Genomic DNA, 21,846 nt, shown 5'->3' with positions numbered 1-21,846 from the left:
CAACCCCTTATATGACTAATTTAACGTTAGGATATTTGCCTAAAGTACATACCCAAGATTGCTCCACTTCTACAAGGTCCATTTGCATGTATCTAGGGACATCTATGGACATCAGGGAATGTATTCCCAGTGTCAGAAATATTGTCTCTATTACTATGCTTGAGTAAATTGTAATTAACCAAAGGACAATATCAATTATTATTATTAGTTTTCTTTTCCATCTTTGATGGTGAATAACACCATGCTAACAAAGTTAAAAAGCTAAAATATGCCACTGATCTCATTCAGCTACTTCCTGAGAACAAGTATAGTAAAAAGCTAAGCAAATTAACAAAGGGCAGATGCAGGACACATGCTATATGAAATATGAATATAGAATATAGAATATCAAGCCTATAAATGACCTTATTATGGGCAAGTGATGCCTCAAGGGCTGATTGCAATGACACAGGGGCAGAAGAAGACCAACAAGTTCTTTGTTTTGACTCGCACGTGTGAATGAATGGCAGCGGATGGCCATTTTGGATAATCATGCCGAATTATCATGCCGATGTATGTACCATCTGTCTCTTTTCTATTTAATTGTATTATTATCTTTTCTTTGTCCCCTTTCCATGTTACCCTTCAGGAGGCCCTTTTGTCCTCTCGCCAGGCCGTCATTGATAATACTCATTTGTTATTAACTCATTCAGTGCCAGCTATTAGAAGGGCCCATTGTAGCAATGCCACACTTTAAAAGATAGGAGTGCATCACCTTGTTTGTAGAGCTATAACTGTATTCTATATTATAGCTATGGATACAATACTATGGCCCATTTGACTATCTATTGTTCAGTATGCAAAAAAGATGAATTTTTTCACCCATACGTTCCCGTGTTATACCGTGGTGAATATAAGTATGGTTTTAGAGTGGTCTGGGGTAATTCCCGAAAGGCTGTGTTATAGCCTCATACGTGAATCCTACTATAAACGTTGCCGTTTCTTGCCTGGACACGCTACTATTCCCAAACAAATAAATATAATAGGTATTATGTATTATGTATTATGTTCGTTTCTGATTATTTGATTGCCAGTAACGGCATTCGTATTGAACACTAAAAACGCTTATCAGCCCGATCGGTATAAAAGCATTGCAGGATCAAGCAAAAATGTACGTCAGATAGTCCTTACCTGTGATCGGGAGTATTCCAAAAATAATATTCCAATTGTTTGATCGCCATCTGGTACATACGATGTCCATTTGGTCCACGGCATAACCCACCACAACATATGGATCGGGGATATTTGACACGCTTCAATGGAACCGGGATAACCGCTCGACTGGCCCGACCCAGAAGACTGCGCCCGGAGACATTTGACCATTGCACAGGTCAAGATATAAGGTTTCAAAGGGTACTCGATACCGCCATCTAGCTGGATGCGGCCGGTATTGCACTTTGGCAATCTCAGACTCAATCCCTAAGGTCCCTGGATGAATAATGAATACAAATATTGAATAAAATAATAAACTACCAAAACCCGAGATATCTCGAGTCTGGCAGCCAACGCATGGCGAGGCGAGTTAACACAACTTATCTCGGTTTTGGCAATTAAAGTGTTAACTCATTCAGCGCCGTTCGCGTGTTATACCGTGGTAAATATAAGTATAGTTTCAGAGTGATCCTGGCTAATTCCACAAAACGGCGCTATGGACCAATACGTGAAGGCGTTGCTCGCCTGGACACGCTACTATTTCCAAATGAAATGTATTTAAAAAGTATTATGTTTCATCATGAATGCATGAAAGGGGGATGGGGGGGGGGTAATTTTTTTATGCTTTGATCGTCACCAACGGCATACATTCTGGAGTACGTTACACATGGTCGTTGCGATCGATGTGAAATCATGGTTGGATCAACGCAGGATTGATGTCATATAGTCACTACCCTCACTAGGAGGTACCCCAAAAAGAATATTCCAATTGTCTGATCGCGATTTCCAGTATTGGTGTCCATCTTGTCGTCAATATAATCCACCACAACACATGCATCGGGGGCATTGGACGCGTTTCAATGTCATCGAGTGAACCGCTAGACTCGCCTGACCAAAAAAACTGCGCCCGGAGTGAATTAAACGTAACACCGGGTGTGAAAAAAAGGTTTAGAAGGGTGGGCGATACTGCCACCTACCAGGATGCGGCCGGTATTGCACTCTAGCGATCTCAGAGTGGTTCCCTATGGTAACCCCGAGGTCCGTGTGAGAGAAATTAATAAAAATATTGAGAATTAAAAAATAACGATGAAAACCCGACTATACTCGGGTTTGGCGCTGAACGGTTGGCGAGTTAACCCGCCTTTCCTCGGGTCTGGCGCTGATTGAGTTATAATAAATTTCAAAATTGACCTGCCTGGTTAAATATTTCTTTTTATAAATACTATATTGCCATATATGGCAGTATCGACCACCCCTAGTATAGTTGGTTGTACACACCTTTAAGTTACTCCGTCAAGCGTCGAGCAGAGCCTCTGCATCCCAGTGAGACTCTGTGCGGATGAGGGCCGGGCTGTTATTTACTCTGGCAGAGAGCAGTCGGGTAACTAACGGAGTGCCAAGCTGTTGAGATTTGGAGGTAGAACATTCGCCTAAAACCACGACTGTATTACCTGCATATATCAAAACAAGAAATGGTTTATTTTAGCTTTAAGACGTCCCCTGGCTTGTTTTTTCTAACCTGGGGGGGGGGGGGGGGTGCATGAGAACCTCTCTGTGAAATATCGACCTGTATCTTCGTGCCCGGTGGCAGCGGATAAATAGTTGGTGGGCGTTTTACCATCTCAAAGTTTCAAAACATGGACTTTTTATTAGTCAAATCTGGGAATAAAACGGAATAAGGGAAGGCCATTAGAGAGGCACTTATCCCATCACCTGGCAGGCAGCTAGTTGATGAGACTCAGACAGGTGGCTCCCAGAGAGTGAGTGAGGAGGTGTCCCAGGTGTGCTTCATTGGCTCAGGGTTGTTTTTTTGGTTTGTTTCAGTTCAGTTGTGGTTCAAGGAAAGACATGTGTCTTGTGTTCACATATTGCTCATATACAGTACTTTATGTTGTGTTAAATAAAGGAGCGGTTTTCGATCCCATCACAGTTCCAGAAGCTGCAGTATTGACTTGTTCAGTGTATCCAGTGATTATAGCATCTCTTGATCTGGAAGTGAACCTGTGCTTAAAGATGATGAATGTAACCTTTTCTGGGAAATATATCACTTTTTCTTCTTTCTTTCTCAAAAACCCAGTCAATTGTTTTTGTTGGAACTGAACTCCCCACCCCTCAGTAGTAATAATTTATATATGTTTTACCCAGTTTATAAAAGTGCATTGTATATTACTACTGCACTTTACTGTTACATTTGCACTCTGGTTGGATGCCAAACATATTTCTGTTGTACTGTACTTGTATTGTATAATGACAATACATTTGAATCTAATCTAAACTAATCCAATATTATATCGATACACTGACACTTAATAATCCTTTTTATCTGCAAATTAAGTTCTGTGTGTTGTGCTTTATTAACTCTTTCACGGCCAACAACGTTTATATGCCGATATCGATTTTAATATTCTATTCAATGTAACGGACCTGTATGTTGCCGTTAAAAGGCATACTGGGACCATAGCCCCGACCACAGGTAAGGACATCTGACATCAATTTCAGCTTGATCCAACAATGTTTTCATACCGATCCAGCTGATCGGTGTGTGTTGTGGTAATAACGAATGCCGTTACTGGCAATCAAAGCATCAGACACGACCCCCCCCCCCCCCTTTTATGCATTCATGATGAAACATGAAACATAATACATATTATATACATTTGATTTGGAAATAGTAGCGTGTCCAGGCGAGCAACGCCAATGCTTTTAGTATAATTCACGTTGCGCCCTGTAACCAGCCAGCCAGTCACAACAAATTCCTGGACGACTCACCAACTCTGCTGAGGAGAGTGGAATCCACAAGGTCAAGTCGGGAGTCGAGGGCGATAAGGACCGGTACACGGCGTTCCTTTCCCCAGCCCTCTCCAACTGTATTTTGTCCAGTAATACTTGAAAATAGCTATTATTTTGTTATAGGTTGATTTTTAGAGATGTGTCAGATATATTACTTTAGGCATAATAAAGCATGTTGAATAACTTTGGTTATAGATAGATGTTATTTTGTTATATAAAATAATATAAATAATAATTTTCTATCCATACAGAGGAGGCATACTTTAAATATATAACAATTATAAGGCATCTTTTTTTTTATCCACTTTTTCTCCTCTTTAAAAATTTTTCCAATTCCAATGTGCCAATTCTTCCCTCCCCTGTCTTTAACGTTGCTCGCATATGCCCCCCACTGGTCGGTTGTAGGGAGGATAGAAGCCTTGCATCACGTGTCCCCTCCGGTACACGAGGAGGCAGCCTGTCACATCTTTTCACCTGCCAGCGCGGACTCTCATTGGCGAGGTGTAACGTGTGGGAGGCTCACACTACCCCCACCATTTCCTGTCTCTGCTGTGCAGTTGTCCCCAACCGACCTGTAGGAGTCGCTGTCCACAACGTCCAGATTACCACCCATCGACTTCCACCCCCTAACTCTGCCAATTGAGTTAGTATGACGGCTGGCCCAAGCCGGAGGCAACGCCGACAGCCGGAGTCGACGAGCGCAATGTCCGCTGCGCCACCCAGCCGCCCCCTATTATAAGGCATCTTTGAGTAGAGTATCATTTAAGTATCTTGAGGCTGGGGGCAAAAGAGTGTCCTCTTTTTTGGAAATCACAATATGGTCACCCACCCATTTAGCATTTCATGCAAGTTAACATTGGCAGGCCACACCCTGACTGGCACCCCAGCAAACAAAAGTAAGTCAAACCGGTATAGGCCATCAGTCACGGAGTTGGATTTTACATCCATATCCATACCAAGTCCTTGCTAGCACTTGCTAACATAAGCCTAAATAAACATGGAGTTAGCTTAACTTTAGTCAGACGATACGGTAATGTCGGCAGATCAATATAGAATTTCTCCTTCCTCTCTCTATATCTGACTTCACTCATTACATGTTCATTTATCTTTCATAGCCTTGAAATCTTTACTATACAGTCTGTGCCAGTCACCCTGAAGCCCACTGTGTGCCCGCAGTGTCTGAGTACACATGTGTAACGTGCGTGTTCCCATTTGACAAAACAGATGGCCGGCAGGATTTCATCTCATCTCCACACGCCCCCTCCCTCCCCTCGGCACAAAATGGAACGCTAAACCCTCCACCCCCAAATGTACACTTTGTATCAAAACATCATGAATTATTGTGTTTGTTTCTTGTTTGTTGTTCTTTAAAGCGAGAGACTTAAACAAACTCTGGGTCCGCGCCAGGAGTCCCCCGTGAGCCAGCGGGTTTGGAATAGCCGTCGGGTGCCTCTCTTCATAAAAATATCATGTATTTTTCATCACAGAAATCCTTTGAACCCGGCGCGCGCGGGGGTTAGTCTCATTGGACTTCAGCTGAGCATTAGTGTCACCGGGGGAAGGGGCTCCGTGACAAGTTTGGCTTACCGGATCAAAAGCCTTTGCATACATGCATACGTTGGGATATAGACACTTAGAGACATTTGTACAAACCCATGAAGACAGATACAAGCAGCGGCATAAGATGCACTTTAAATGCATTCACACGTTTGCAGGCGGGCGCAACACAAAACGCACACACACACATTTGAAATACTTTACTTTAATCCACAGATCAAATTACATGTGGCCTACATAAGGATTCAAGTATTACAGAGGTTCAATATGTTTGCAGGACGCCTATGGATACAAAAGGAGTGTTCTCCTCCACACTGGCTACCTATTGCAGCAGAGATCAGCAGAAACATAATCCCTGAAAGCTAGTTGGCTCTTTTCCTTGACAGGCCTGCGATCCTCAAGAGTTCATGAAAGTGCCAGAGGCTACAGTGCCACGTGTTTATTTTATATTTAACCAGGCAGGTCCATTAAGAAGTAGGGATGGGACAGAATATCCAAAAATTCAAATAGTCGTTTCTGTTATTAAGATCGATTTAATTTTTTTACAATCGAATATTCGCTTTGTAAAAAAAAAAATATATATATAGATTTTTTTTTAATTTTTTTTATAAAATGCTTTTTTTTTATTGAAGCAAACATTCTTATTTAATTCCTTTTTATATTTAGAGGCAGCCTAATTTTCATAGCCTAATTGATGAAAAAGATGCACATGCTACTGTTTCTGTTTGTTTATTAACACTATGATCGCCGCGGACGAGTTTTCACGTCATTCCGAGCCATGCTCATTCTGCCGAAGACGCCGTAACTCGTCTTTGATGTCAATATTTCAAAAATCTGTCATCGAAATCATATTTCCTTTCCGGAGCCCTGAGACACACTGCTGATCTCCTCTCAACTCTCTAGCGGTTCAAGAGCGCCATCTGGTGGCCGATCGGCAGATCGCCAACCGGATATTAACCTTTGAACCGGTAGTGCTCACTCCATATGTGGTCCGACCACTCGCTATAGCTCCCGCGACTCCATCTTGAAACACTGGATAATAGATCGCTCGCCCTAACTCAATAAACAACGTTATTTGGACGTATATACTATTATACAACCTGGAAATGGATCGGGCATTTCTACATTCCATAATAGAAAAAAATCTGTGCCACGCTCATCTGCCAGCGGCGCGAGGAAGCCACGGTAAGATTCAGCGTTATTTTCTAACGTTTTCTATACTAACTGATCTGATGAACATATGACCCACTCTGGATGAATCATCTAACGCTGCCCACGGAATTATAAACGATCCCCCGCCCATCCGGTCAACATCAGATGATGCGTAGAAACTTCTAGAAGTACGTGCAGTTGAAATTTTTTATCTCTCACAGATTCCTACCAAACTGTATTTGATCATCAATATAATGCATTTGGGGCTATAAATCACGTTCTGAAGAAAGCTGCAGAAAACGATAAAAACATACTTATACTTTAGACCATATTTTAGTATGAATATGTGAATGAAAAAGTTTAACGTTGCTACACCCTGAACAATACATATAGGACATTGAATGGGCCATAATAATGGCAGTTTAGCAATATAATTTAAAAAGTTATAGCCCTGCAAAGAAGGGGAACTTCTCCAAAGACAAATAGAGCTGGCGAGGGATGGTAAATTATGAATTTAACCCATGGCGATTAAAGTGTTAAAGCCGGTTAACACTTTCAGCGCCACGCCTGGTTTTCCGTTTTACCGCTTGAATGCCACCATCGGCGCCAATGTTAACGTTAATATCGCCTAATCTATGTTTTAAATTATGGCTATGTGTCTAATCTGCCCATCGCATTATCAAAGACTATTTTCCAGTCAGTGCTGTGAAGGCAGATTGTTTTTTTATCGCGTCGTTGCCGTTTCAGAGCAGTTAGAAAAGCCCCCGTTTTGATATAAAAAACAGCTCATTCTGGAGCATTCTATGAAAATCGTCTTTTAGTGGAATATTCCACAACGTTGATATTCGTCGGCCTTTTTATGAATCGTTTTCAAATAAACGCTAGATGATCAATATTATACGTGCACGCACGCACATTACGGCCGCGCACTGATAATCGCCTCGTTGATTTCCTCTCGGACTTTTACAGTGAAACCGAAAGAAGACATTTCACAAAACAGCTTATAACTTCATCAAACTTACTCTGATTATCCTACCACTGATAACATAGAGTCCTTACCTGACATCAGATGGTATCCAACTGGTATATTCCAATTCCTGATCACCATTCGAAAAAATCGATACGTGTATGGATCCAACACGATACAGTAGAACTCCATGATCCGCGGGGATCTGAGGCTCCAGCATGAACTCTAGTAACCCCGGCTGGATCAGTGAACTGGAAAATGTGGAGTACCGGATTTTTTTCCCCATTCAGTTTCATTGAGTCCATTCCAAAATCACTTATGTCATCTGGGAGACGACAGGGGGCGCTTTTTTCCACAGTGATCGTCGGCGCCCCTCGGCTATACTCGGGTAGGCTCGGGTGATGCAATCATTTTTCAGATCGCAAAAAAAAATAAAAAATCCGAGAAATCTCGTGAGTGGCTAGCAACCACCTATAAAAAAACACGAGTGAGTGGCACTGAAAGAGTTAATAGGCCAATGCAATGCTGTTATTATAGGCTACAATGGCGAATGGTGTCATTTTTATTTTTTTTATCTTTTCCCCCCTCCATTTTCCTCAGATTTTTCTCCCATCCCAATGTTAGTCGTTATGCCAATTCCCAATCCCATTCCCGAAACGGTAATTGACTATGTCTGTACTCTGGTAGAAGAAACAATCCCCTCCACCAAAATTAAAATCTACCCAAATCAAAAGCCCTGGGTAGACAAATCCGTCCGTGAGGCTCTGAAAGTGCGCACATCAGCATACAACACCGGGCTGGTGACAGGCAACATGGAAGAACACAAGATGGCAAGATACAACGTCAGGAGAGCAGTAAAAGAGGCAAAACGGCGTTACAGGGATAAAGTTGAACTTCAGTTTGAACAGGCTGACTCTAGAGGCATGTGGCAGGGCCTCAGAACAATGACAGACTACAAAGGCACCCCCCTCAAACTGAACAGTGACATCTCCTTAGCAAATGATCTCAATTCCTTCTATGCGAGGTTTGAGGCTGTGAATAACAACACCAGCCTACAAACCACGGCAATGGGGGGGGGGGGGGGGGTCTGCTGATGGAGACTCAGTGTTCAGGGTAACAGAGCATGAGGTGAGACGGATCTTTAAAAAAGTGAATATCAGGAAGGCAGCAGGACCGGACGGCATCCCCGGCCGCGTCCTAAAAGTCTGTGCCAACCAACTGGCCCCGGTATTCACTGACATCTTCAACCTGTCCTTGGAACAGGCTGTCATCCCCACCTGTCTGAAGAAGTCCACCATCATCCCTGTACCCAAAAAATCTACGCCCGCTTGCCTCAACGACTACCGCCCTGTAGCCCTCACCTCCATAGCCATGAAGTGCTTTGAGAAGCTAGTGAAGGGCTACATCTGTTCCTCCCTCCCCATCAACCTGGACCCTCTGCAATTTGCATATCGCCCCAACAGGTCCACGGAGGACGCCATAGCCCATGTGCTGCACACAGCAGCATCACACCTGGACAAGAGGCAGGGGAACTATGTGAGAATGCTGTTCATCGACTACAGCTCAGCATTCAATACCATAGTCCCCTCCAAACTCATAGTCAAGCTCAGGGACCTGGGCTTGAACTATGACCTCTGCCAGTGGGTCTTGGACTTCCTGACGGGCAGACCCCAGGTGGTAAGAGCCGGCAACTGCACCTCCTCATCCATCACGCTCAACATAGGGGCCCCCCAGGGCTGTGTTCTGAGCCCCCTCCTCTACTCCCTGTACACACATGACTGCGTAGCACAGCGGAACAACAACACCATCATCAAATTTGCTGATGACACAGTAGTGGTGGGCCTGATCTCTGCCAACGACGAAAGGGCCTACCTGGAAGAGGTAGAGAACCTGTCACAGTGGTGTCAGGAGAACTGCCTCTCCCTGAACGTCAGCAAAACAAAAGAGATGATTGTGGACTTCAGGAGGTCGGGGGTCAAGGACTACAGCCCCCTCAGCATCGACGGGGCACCGGTTGAGAGAGTGAACAGTTTCAAGTACCTCGGAGCCCACATATCCGAGGACTTGACATGGACCACACACATTGACAGTGTTGTGAAGAAGGCACAACAACGCCTCTACTTCCTCAGGCGCCTAAGGAAGTTCCAAGTCAGTCAGAAGATCCTTAGGAACTTCTACTCATGTACAATAGAGAGCATCCTGACCGGCAACATCACCTCCTGGTTTGGGAATAGCACTGCACAAGACCGTAGCAGACTACAAAGAGTGACACGTTCAGCCGAACGCACAATTGGAGGGGGGCTTCCCACCCTCCAGAACATTTACAACAAGCGGTGCAAGGGGAAGGCTAAGAGAATTATTAAGGACTCGAGCCACCCGAACAACTGCCTCTTTGAACTGCTGCGGTCAGGCAAGCGATACCGGAGTCTTAAGGCGAGCACAGAAAGACTCAGAAGAAGCTTCTATCCCCAGGCCATCAGGCTGCTAAACGAACAATAAACACTATGCAACAACCATCAAATGCACACAGCACACACACCCACACGCACACACTCACTCAAACAAACAACACACTGCAGCACCCACTCTCCACACTTTAGATCACACAAACACACTTTACACTTTATATTTATTGATAAAGGATTTGCACTACAACTCGTACACCTACTGTGAATTGTACCTAAATTGCACCTCGTCCCATTTCTGCCTTGCACTATATAGTATTGTATATTAGTACACTGCACAGTATTGTATATTGTATGGTAACTACGTCTATTCTGCATCGAACATTGTACATATGTCTAAACTGAACACTGTGACCTCATTTTTTTACTTCTAATTTTACTATGTTATTTTATTTCATACTTATCTTGTCTTGCACAGTCTCTGGAGCGTAACAGTAAGAAGCATTTTGTATAAAAGTATTCTGTACTTCTGTATGACAAATATTAAAGAAACTTGAAACTTGGTTGCTGCGCACTTACCCCCCACAGTCGGTCTGGGAGAGTGGAGGCTATCACGTGCTTCCTCCGACACACGTCCAGCCAATCAACCGCTTCTTTTCACCTGGCAGCGCGGATTCTCATTGAGAGGGCGTAGCGTGTGGAAGGATCACACTATCCCACTCAAGTCCTATCCGCACTTAGCAGGCGCCCCGACCGAACTGTAGGAGTCGCTGTTTACAACGACCCGGACCCACCCCGCCAGCTTCTCCCACCCTCTAATACTGCCAATTGTATTAGTGCCAAGCTGGTGACAACCCCGGAGCTGTGAGCTGGATTCGAACAGGCAAATCTAGCCACTCCGGGGTTTGGTGACGAATGCAATCTCCGTTACGCCACCTGACCGCCCCGCGAATGGTGTCATTTTGATTTATTGTCGTCACGGATTTTCGAATAGCACTTTTAGCTAGAAAGTCCCATCCCTATTAAGAAGAGCTTCTTATTTACCAGGACGGCCTGGCGAGAGGACAGAAGGGCCTATCGAAGGGTAACGGGGACAATACAATTAAATAAAATACAATACAATTAAATTAAATACAATTAAATAAGATACAAATAAAATAAAATAAAACAAGATAAAATAGAATAAAATAAAATAGAAAAGAGACAGACGATACATACATCACAGAGGTAAGGGGACAATTAAAACACACATCAAACAAACAACCAAATAAAATGTCAAGGTATGCAATACATAAAGCAGAACGTACAAGTTACAGTTGAAAGGCTGGGTGACAGTTGCAGCTGTGTGTAAACAACTATTTGATAGAGTCCTTAAAAGTAGCGAGGGGGATAAATTTGTCCATTTTCAAAGTATTTTTTAATCTTGTTCCGACTGCTGGGAGCAGCAAATTGAAAGGAGGTTTGACTGACGGAAGTGTTAACACAGGGAACATCTAGCGCAGACCTGGGCATTGTACGGCCCGCGGGCCGTATCCGTATGATTCTGACCGGCCCGCGAAAGATTACATGATAATAAAAAAAAATAAAAAAAATGTATATATATATTTTTTTTTTACTTTTTTTTTTTCATGTCAACGTTCACACGCACAATATACGCTTAGGAGACATGCTCAGAAGATGTTGGTTCTCTTTGGATCCACCTACATATGTGAACAGACATTCTCAGTCATGACGTTTACCAAGTCCAGGTACAGATCCTCTCTCACTGATGAACATCTGGCAGCTGTGCTTCGCATCTCCACCTCAGACATGCAACCTGACTTTGATGGACTTGTTAAAGCTCAACAGAGACTGGATTTCTCACACTGAATGAAAAAAAAAACTGAAGAACACTAAAATGTGGAAATATAACAAGTGAAATGGGACACTTGATATTTTTTTTTCTTTTTTTTGCACAGTTCTGAAAACATTAAATGTTTAATATAGGCATGTAAAGTAAAAAAGGCTACAAAACTGGGACACTTTTCTTTACACAGTTCAGTGACATGTCTTGTTTATTTTTGCTATAAGATGATGTGATGTCTTTAGAAAGCTAAGAAAATCCTTGTTTCAATAGTATGTGAAACTCAAAATGCCCTTTGTTATTAATGTTTCACATTTTGTTTATCATTTTGGAAATAAATTCTATTTGAATAAATTATATTTTTTAAAGCTAACCTCACCTTTTAATTGCCAAATAATAACATACACTCTTACCAGGGGTCAAAACAATGCCATTTACTGCTTTTTATATAGAAATAAAATGTATATTATGCATAATTGAGTTTGGAATTTTGGCCCGGCCCCCCAACATATTTTCAGTTGCTCATTCGGCCCCCTGGGAAAAATAATTGCCCACCCCTGATCTAGCGAGATATGGTGAGCAGCTCTGGTGTTATAGAGATATGGTGAGCAGCTCTGGTGTTATCAACGTTGCGTACGCACAGATATGTGCGTAACCCCTGCGTACGATCATTTCTAAGCAAAGTGTGGGACTTATCAAATTGAACTTGTGCTTGACTTTGTGCGTATATCTACGCACAGCTCGGAGCATGCGTAGCTGACGCCCGGTGGTAGAATATGAAGCCTGCATGTCTGCAACGCGGAAATAAGCTTCCGTGCATTACTTCCAACACTGGCATGTTAAACATATGACCGTAATTCATTATAGTTCATTGTAAAATAGCGACAGTAGTGTAATTATAACGGGCTCACGCGCGAACAAGAGGTTGGCCTGCTTGTTTGGCACGGGGGGGCAGACGCAGAACACCCACCTCCAAACGCAATTAAATATTGTTTTAAATAAAAAGCGACATACTATTATTTTGTGTCATGTTTCCAAATAAGATTGGCCACAGCAAAATGCTTTCTACTTCAATTTGTTGGTTAGAATAGATACCTCCGTTGAAACTTCACTGAGACTAAAAGTAAAAGACAGTCTTTTTATTTTTTTTGTGAGCTCCGCGCACAGACGTGATAATAATAATAATAATAATAATAATAATAATAATAATAATAATAATAATAATAATAATAATAATAATAATAATAATAATAATAATAATAATAGCTTCATTTTATATAGCGCCTTTCAAGAGACCCAAGGTCGCTTTACATAGATAGAGGGGGGGAAATAACAAAGTAATAAACATAGTGGACAGACACAACATATGAATATGATGATGGGATTCAAGTTCGCGTTTTTATTGATCACATAGGCAAGGCTATACATGGCACGGTCCATCGTGATATTGTAGATGGATCGAACAATAGCTGTTACTGTACCACCCATGTAGCTGTCAAAGCTCCATCACAAATGCAGTTATGTGAATAGAAAGGGATTCCACTCAGTGATGGGCATTTGCCTGATAAATGTCGTTGCTGCCGGGAGGAAAGGCATGCTGCATGTTTTCAATTCATTAAATAAAACGGATACTTTTTGCAAGTGTTTACTGACTGTCATACAAATAATCAACCAACTACATACTGTAACTTTTCAGTGCACGTTCTTATTTACATTGTGACAACAGCCTTGTGAGCTCCCGCACACAGACATGATGGAATTCAAGTGCAAGTTTGTATTGATCACATGTAGGCAGGCTACACATGGCGTATAGGCTACATCATACATGGCAGTGAGATTCATTGTTCTTGTATATGCTCTCGTATTATTGTTTATATAGGCTACCCAATACCGACATCAAAATAGATTGTATGCATCTACAAATCATATGCAGCAGGTAGAACATTTACGGAAAATCCGTCGCAATTTGGAATAAAATTGAGGAGAACTTTAATCCCTGGGTATTAATCGAACAAAACGGAAAAAGGCAGTCATATTCCAGCATGGTATTTATTAGTTAATATGGTCTTTAAGTTAATAGATATCATATCCGACATCACCGTACGTGTACATGTCTGTCAGCCTGCGTATTTCTCCATAACACGCTTCCCTCGGCTTAGTCCACTTTTCCACATTTCATGGGGGTGTACCATTACCGTATATGGTTAATTACGGGCGGTGCTATATGCAAATACGTAAAACCGTGCACGAGCTGCAGCGTAGGATCAAAGTGATATTTATCAAGACAGGTGTGCGTACGACCTGTGTACGCACGTGTGATAAATCCATTTTTTTTTGTGCGTACACACATTCTAAATTATGTGCTTAAGAACAAAGATAGAACACTTTCTAAGAATTGTTGATAAATGAGGGCCATGGTGAGCAGCTCTGGTGTTATAGAGATATGGTGAGCAGCTCTGGTGTTTTATAGATATGGTGAGCAGCTCTGGTGTTATAGAGATATGGTGAGCAGCTCTGGTGTTATAGAGTTATAGTGAGCAGCTCTGGTGTTATAGAGATATGGTGAGCAGCTCTGGTGTTATAGAGATATGGTGAGCAGCTCTGGTGTTATAGAGATATGGTGAGCAGCTCTGGGGTTATAGGGAGTAGATGGCAATTTGATCAAAATCAGTAGCCTACGATTATAGCCAGGGCATCTGATTCTTCCCAGGGGCTGATACCTAGCCACTTCTTTCAAGGAAGACGTGTTCCATATAAAGGTCAAATGCACAACCTCTCAAAGAAAAGCTCTTATTTCACAAACAAACATACACACGTCCACGTACCCAAAATCGGAATCGTACTAATATATTCCTACTTTTTATTTGTTATTCCAGTCCTACTTTCTGACCCCAGAGGGAAATCATTACTTCCAGCCTCCTAATTATGCGTGTGATTAATTATGCGTATTATTATCGCAAAGCTAATCTGCATGGGCCTCTCATGTATAAATTCCACTGCTCATCAGCAGTCAGCAGGCCCCTTCGCAGGTGTGCTGCGTAAATATTCAACGCATTGTCGCTGATCAAAGAGCACGGGTTAATAAACACGGCCGGGACGTGTGCGCACGCACACTTTTTCGCCGTCACACACACACACACACACACACACACACACACACACACACACACACACACACACACCACACACACACACACACACACACACACACACACACACACACACACACACACACACACACACACACACACAGAGTTTCACCGGCCTGTGTTGACACATTCATACACAAAGACACGTGCATGGGTACAGTACATACAAACAAAGACACACGGGGTGGACACCTACTGGGAAGCACACACATGATGCAGTCCCGCTGACAGAAGGCTGAGGTCCCCCCCTCTTTGGGTCCTTTGATAGCCTGTGCCAACTCATTAAGAACCCAGCTGGCGATAATACTCGAGGACAGGAAGGAACCACAGGGGTCTACAGAGGGATGCCTGCTGGAATTTTAAGGCACCATGAACTTAAAAAAAAAAAAAAAAGCATTTGATATCCCCAAGTACAGTAGTTGACGAGCAAAAGTTGCATGGAAGTGTGTGTGTGTGTGTGTGATTTTGTGTCTGTGTGTGTATTTCTATTCTAATTTAGTGTATTCTACAACAATCGTGCACAACAAACAGCCCTGTTCTATATTATATTATATTTTCATTATAATTTAGTTGATATATTCCATTTTATTTTACTTTAATAAAAAATAAAAATAAAAAATATTTTCTTTTCTTATTATTTTTGTACTCCTACTTGCTTTGTAAGTGTTGATATTGTCAGTTAACACTTTCAGTGCCGGCCATTAACATGGTAAAACGTGGTTGAATGCCGGCACCCACTCAATGATAGCGTTGTGAACGCATAATCTCTGTCTTAAATTATGTGTCTAATCTGCCCGTCTTTATCAATGACTTGTTTGCAGTCAACATTGTCGAATATTCTGGCATACACAAAAACGTTGTAATTTTTCGGCCTATTTATGAATAGTTTTCAAATAAACGCTAGATTATCGATAGTATATGTGTACTTATGCACGCTATAGAAGCGGGCTGAAATATATCTATTCTCTCATTTCCTGATCAGCGATCACAGCCACACACACACACACACACACACACACACACACACACACACACACACACACACACACACACACACACACACACACACACACACACACACACACACACACACACACACACACACACACACACACACACACACACACACACACACACACACACACACACACACACACACACACACACACACACACACACACACATGGGACACGCTGATATCTCTGTGAAAAAAGCTCTGATTATCCCAAGACTGGTCAAATAGATTCCTTACCTCAGATCAGATGTTATCCAAAAAGATTATTCCAATTCCTGATCACCATTCCAAATATCGATCGCGTTTATTGATTCAGTGTTGGGTGCTGGAAATACATAATCCACGCTGTTCTGATGGTCGGCGATCACAATGGATTCTTCAGTTGGCTTGACGGAAAAGTAAAATGAGGAAACTGCCCCCCCCCCCCCCCCATCATCAGTCTAAACTAATGGGGTGCAGTACCACAGGGAGAGGTGATAGGGGGCGGTATCTTCCCAATTGAGCTCAGAGAGACTCTGCAACACTAGCGTGAGGCTCGATTGATGAAATATGAATTCAAATCGGCAATCAAAAAAAATACGACAAACAAACGCTATATAGCGTTGCCGGCACTCAACTGGCGGCATGAACTAACGACAAAATGCGTTGCTGGCACTCAAAGTGTTAATGTCGATGCGCCAAATGACCAAGAGGAATTCCTTGTATGTGCAAGCTTACTTGACAATAAATACTTTGATTTTGATTCTGAATGTGTGTCTGTGTCTGTGTGAGTCTTTGCTGTCGAGAGTTCTGTTAGTGACTGTTTATTCCGTGTGTCTGAGCGCATCAGGGGCCACGGAGTGACATCATGTGCTAGTCTGCAGTTACATTGAACTTGGTGTCGCGGGCACTCCAAACCACCGGAGGCAGTGTGGGTCGAAATGTACATCCAGGGAAGCCGTTTAACCATTTTGGGTGTCCACTTTTTGATGAGTGTTCTATCGTGGGAATTCTAGAGCTCCACACAGCTTTCAACAGTCAGTAACCGTTGTTACGTCACTGTTAAAGAGTGTTCGGTTCTCATAATAATCTCAAATAAAGTGTGTCAGAGGAAATGTCAGAGGAAAGCAAACACTGTGATTGGAGGATCAATAGAAGAGGGCGGGGCTAAAGGTAGCTAAATTCTATCCCACGTGTGAGATATTGTACACATGCATGGGTTGAACGCAGCACCTCTGTGACGTGCGGCAGCCTGGCAATCTGTCAGGTTTCACATACAACTGATTTCACTCAACAGTATGATCTTTGACAAATCAAGAAGACGAAAGGGACCTGCATGATTTCATATTTGGATTCAGGCCGGAGAAGGCCACACATCTACTGGGCAGCCAAAGGGCAATTGCCAACCACCAACTCCTTATACAGAAGAGACAAAACCCTTGTGTCACATTTAACCCTTTCATTACCACACTACATACGGTTAACCGTATGATAGTGTGGTAGTGAAAGGTTAACCTTCTGTAGTGTGGTAGTGAAATGGTTAACCCTGTGTAGTGTGGTAGTAAACAGGTTAACCCTTTGTAGTGAAATTGTTAACCCTTTGTAGTGTGGTAGTGAAAGGGTCAACCCTTTGTCAATTCTGTGTGGTTAGGGTCAATTCACTTTCAACCCGATCAATGTTTTCCAACGGGAAGGTTGGCCTCTCCGAACGGTTAACAAATTACTTGAGATTGACTGCGACATCGTTAGCAAACATGTTTTTCCCTGTTCCAACTCAGCTGGTCGCTACTGTCGTCGGTACTCACTCAGGTTCCATCTGAGTCCCGTTGTGTCTGTCAGACAGGCTCCTCCCACTGGAATCAGACTGCACCACGCCCCCTCCAGACCACTGTTCACCCCGAGTCTGTGGCTGCCCTGCGTGCGCGCGCACACACACACACACACACACACACACACACACACACACACACACACACACACACACACACACACACACACACACACACACACACACACACACACACACACACACACACACACACGGTATATATGACAATCTGAAAGCACTGAGGAGCTTCTATACAAACTGCTGACCTGCTCAACTGTAGTAACATCCCCATCATAGTGTGTGTGTGTGTGTGTGTGTGTGTGTGTGTGTGTGTGTGTGTGTGTGTGTGTGTGTGTGTGTGTGTGTGTGTGTGTGTGTGTGTGTGTGTGTGTGTGTGTGTGTGTGTGTGTGTGTGCAGAGAGACAGATAATGGAATACATGAAGAGTGAATATACAGAGAGAGAGGTTAACATACATACACTGAGATGCAGAGGGACAGGTTAACACACAGACACTGTGATATGCAGATATACAGGTGAGCAGATATACACTGGTATGCAGAGAGACAGGTTAACACATACACTGGTATGCAGATAGACAGGTTAACAGACAGACACTGATATGCAGAGAGACAGGTTCACATATGCAGAGAGACAAGTTAACACACATACAGTGTGATATACAGAGAGACAGGTTAACACACATACAGTGTGATATGCAGAGAGACAGTTTAACACACATACAGTGTGATATGCAGAGAGACAGTTTAACACACAGACAGTGTGGTATGCAGAGAGACAGTTTAACACACAGACAGTGTGGTATGCAGAGAGACAGTTTAACACACAGCCAGTGTGGTATGCAGAGAGACAGTTTAACACACAGACAGTGTGGTATGCAGAGAGACAGTTTAACACACAGACAGTGTGGTATGCAGAGAGACAGTTTAACACACAGGCAGTGTGGTATGCAGAGAGACATGTTAACACAGACACTGTGAAATGCAGAGAGACATGTTAACAGATGCAGAAAGACAGGTTAACACACAGACACTGTGAGATGCATGGAGACATGTTAACATGTTAATAACATGTTTATTTATATTGTGAACTGTGACTCACAAGTTGTTGTCTCACAAGGAAAGATGAAATTACCTACCTGGGGTCCATCCTAGAGGCTAATCTCTCCTGTGACAAAATGGCATCCAATGTAATAAAAAAAGTCAACCAACGAACTCGATTCTTGTACCGGATCTCCTCTCTGGTAAACAAGAACACCCTGAAGACTCTGGCAGGAGCACTCATTCAGGGGTACTACGACTATGCTTGCACCTCATGGTACCAAAGCACCTCAAAGGCGCTAAAAACAAAATTACAAACATCTCAAAACAAACTGGTCAGACTACTGCTTGACCTTACTCCTAGAACCCACCTCACCCCTGCCCACTTCGACAACCTAGGATGGCTTAGAGTAGACGACAGAGTACAACAACTTGCAATGGGCCTGGTCTACAAGATACACTACACGACCAAGGTACCCATGTACATGTCAAAATACTTCCCAAAGGTCAGTGAATACCACGATCACAACACCAGAGGGAGCTCCACAAATCATGTCAAACCCAGATTCGGCTCAAATAAGGGACTAAACACGTTTCGCAATTATGCCACTTCAATGTGGAACGCCCTACCCAAAGCTGTAAAGGAATGTGGATCACTACCCACTTTCAAAACCTCTCTCAAGGGACACCTACGGGAGACTGCAATTCAACACTGGCCCCTGTAAATATCCTAACCCAATCATTCCAACCCCCTCCAATGTACAGTCATTTACCTAGTATGGTTTTGTCAATAGTTCAATGTACAATTGTGTTTGTTTGTACAGTGTCTCCTCCCCCCCCCCCCTCAATGTACAGTGTTACTTGTTTATACAGTATGCCCCCCGCCCCCCCCCCCCCCCCAACCACCTCCAATGTAAATTACCCAGTATGGTTGTCAATATCCCAATGTACCCAACCCCCCCCCACCCAACCTCCAATGTACAGTTTCTACGTCAAATGTATATACTCCCTTTTCTTGACTCCTTCTGTATCACAAACAGTACTGTATTTGCAAATCTGGTATGTCATAAATGTATAGATGTAGCAGTACTGACTATCTGTATGTCATGTATGTCATATATGTCTATATGAATTGAAAATGGGGGACCCTGATGGAAACAAGACAAACGTCTTTCTCAGGTCTGCATCCCCTTAACAATTGTATGTATTGAGCCGTACTGTATTGTACCCATTCTGCAATCTGTTAAATAAAGTTTTCATTCATTCATTCATTCACATAAAAGCAAACTCACAAGTAATTTCTAAAACATCTGGTTTCAGTTTGATACTGTATCATACTTCACATTAACAAGACCATTTGCCTATCAAACTATCTTCTACATCTGAGCAGATATTATACCACATCGCCTGGCGCTGTCAGAACCTGACCTGTCTCAAACTGGAGAGCGGGGTTAGAGACAGGTCAATTGGAATAAATATTGTTTGAAAAACTGACTTTAGCTGATCCACCTCTGATCCACAGTTCGCTCAGCAGAAAAAAAATATTATTTTGGAGCATGATGTAAATTAGCTTGGTTTGACCAAACTACAACAGCCTGGGCCCCTTAACAATTGTTTGTATTGAGCCGTATTGTATTGTACCCATTCTGCAATGTTAAATAACGTTTATCCATTCAACTAGCTACTATGCTAAGATAGCTAGCCTAGCCGCAATGCTATGGCCGATCCCATTCACGTTAGCATGTAAGCTAACAACAGCGCTTTTTGAGAGACTAAACTCTCCGCTCTTGGTGGTATATTGTGTTGATTGATGTTGGTTTCGTTTCATCAATAAATGAGGCAGAACACAGTGAATGTATCCTTTTTTTTTATTGCACTTTGTTTGTTTCTCACTGAAAATAAATGTTGCGTGCACCCAGGTCCCGAGGTGATTTAAAGATGGCGGATTCGACTTTGACTTAGCAAGATGTGTAGTGACGGTTCACCCTTCTGATTGGTTAAAAATTACCTTCATGTTTGTACATCGCCACCTATTGCTCTGGCATTGTACTACATGCATATTACATCAGCACTGTGTGATTGTGTGCACTGAGCGGCTGGGAGCGGCTCGGAGCGGAGGAGAGCTCTCGCTCCGGAGTCGCTCTGACCCATTTAAAAACCCACTACATGCTCACTTCAAAATCCACGCTCCGCTCGTGCACCGCTCCGCTCACATGCTCTGCTATCTACTATGCTACATGTCTATACTACTATCTACTGTACTACAGTATGCACTATGCTACTATGTATATACTACTATCTATTATATAGTATATTATCTCATCACCTTTTTTTAATTGGGCTCGCACCGCTCTATCTATCCGATCTCATCTCTCGATACTCTGCCGCTCTTGCTCTGCGCTCACAAAATGCAGGGCTTCTATCGATTCCTAGGGTTAAAAAGAAATCCGCCGGCCACATAGCCTTTATCTACCGCGCTCCCTACCTGTGGAACAAATTACCTGCCGTCGTCAGGGACGCCTGCTCTGTCGAAGCTTTTAAATCCCTGCTTAAGACCCATATTTTCTCTCTCTCCTTCAACCTACCCTGATCTCACCTGGTCGACCCTTAGATTAATCTGTCTAGTTTAGTTAGGATGTCTATTTGCTCCCATGTCTGCTTTTCTGCAGACATGGGAGAACCTTTTTAACCTCTGTCTCTGTCTCAACCGGTCACATGGAACAGCGTCATACCGCCTTCTGTCTGGCCTGCAGTGCTGAACCTTCTGAGTGGCTTCTCCTGCCCCCCCCGTAGTAGTAGTTCTATCTATTACTAAATTTCACAATTTTCTTATATACTATGATTCTACTGTCAGCATGTATGCATATCACTACATGGTACCCCATATATCTGGGTCTTGGCCAAGATTGC

General features: G+C 42.9%; 1 protein-coding gene across 3 annotated transcripts in view; it reads right to left on the bottom strand.

Annotated features, from left to right (window-relative positions):
* Positions 1 to 21,846, bottom strand: part of tpk1 (thiamin pyrophosphokinase 1) — a 318,684-nt gene that overhangs the window by 60,019 nt on the left and 236,819 nt on the right. For all 3 annotated transcript variants that reach the window (XM_084325680.1, XM_084325682.1, XM_084325681.1), the window contains one exon: positions 17,854 to 17,962. In XM_084325680.1, the coding sequence (XP_084181806.1) occupies positions 17,854 to 17,962 (109 nt within the window). The remainder of the gene's footprint in view (positions 1 to 17,853; positions 17,963 to 21,846) is intronic.

This window comes from Notolepis coatsorum, assembly GCF_963971535.1.
Source record: "Notolepis coatsorum genome assembly, chromosome: 12".
Lineage (NCBI taxonomy): Eukaryota > Metazoa > Chordata > Actinopteri > Aulopiformes > Paralepididae > Notolepis > Notolepis coatsorum.
This window is presented reverse-complemented; position numbering and strand designations above follow the sequence as displayed.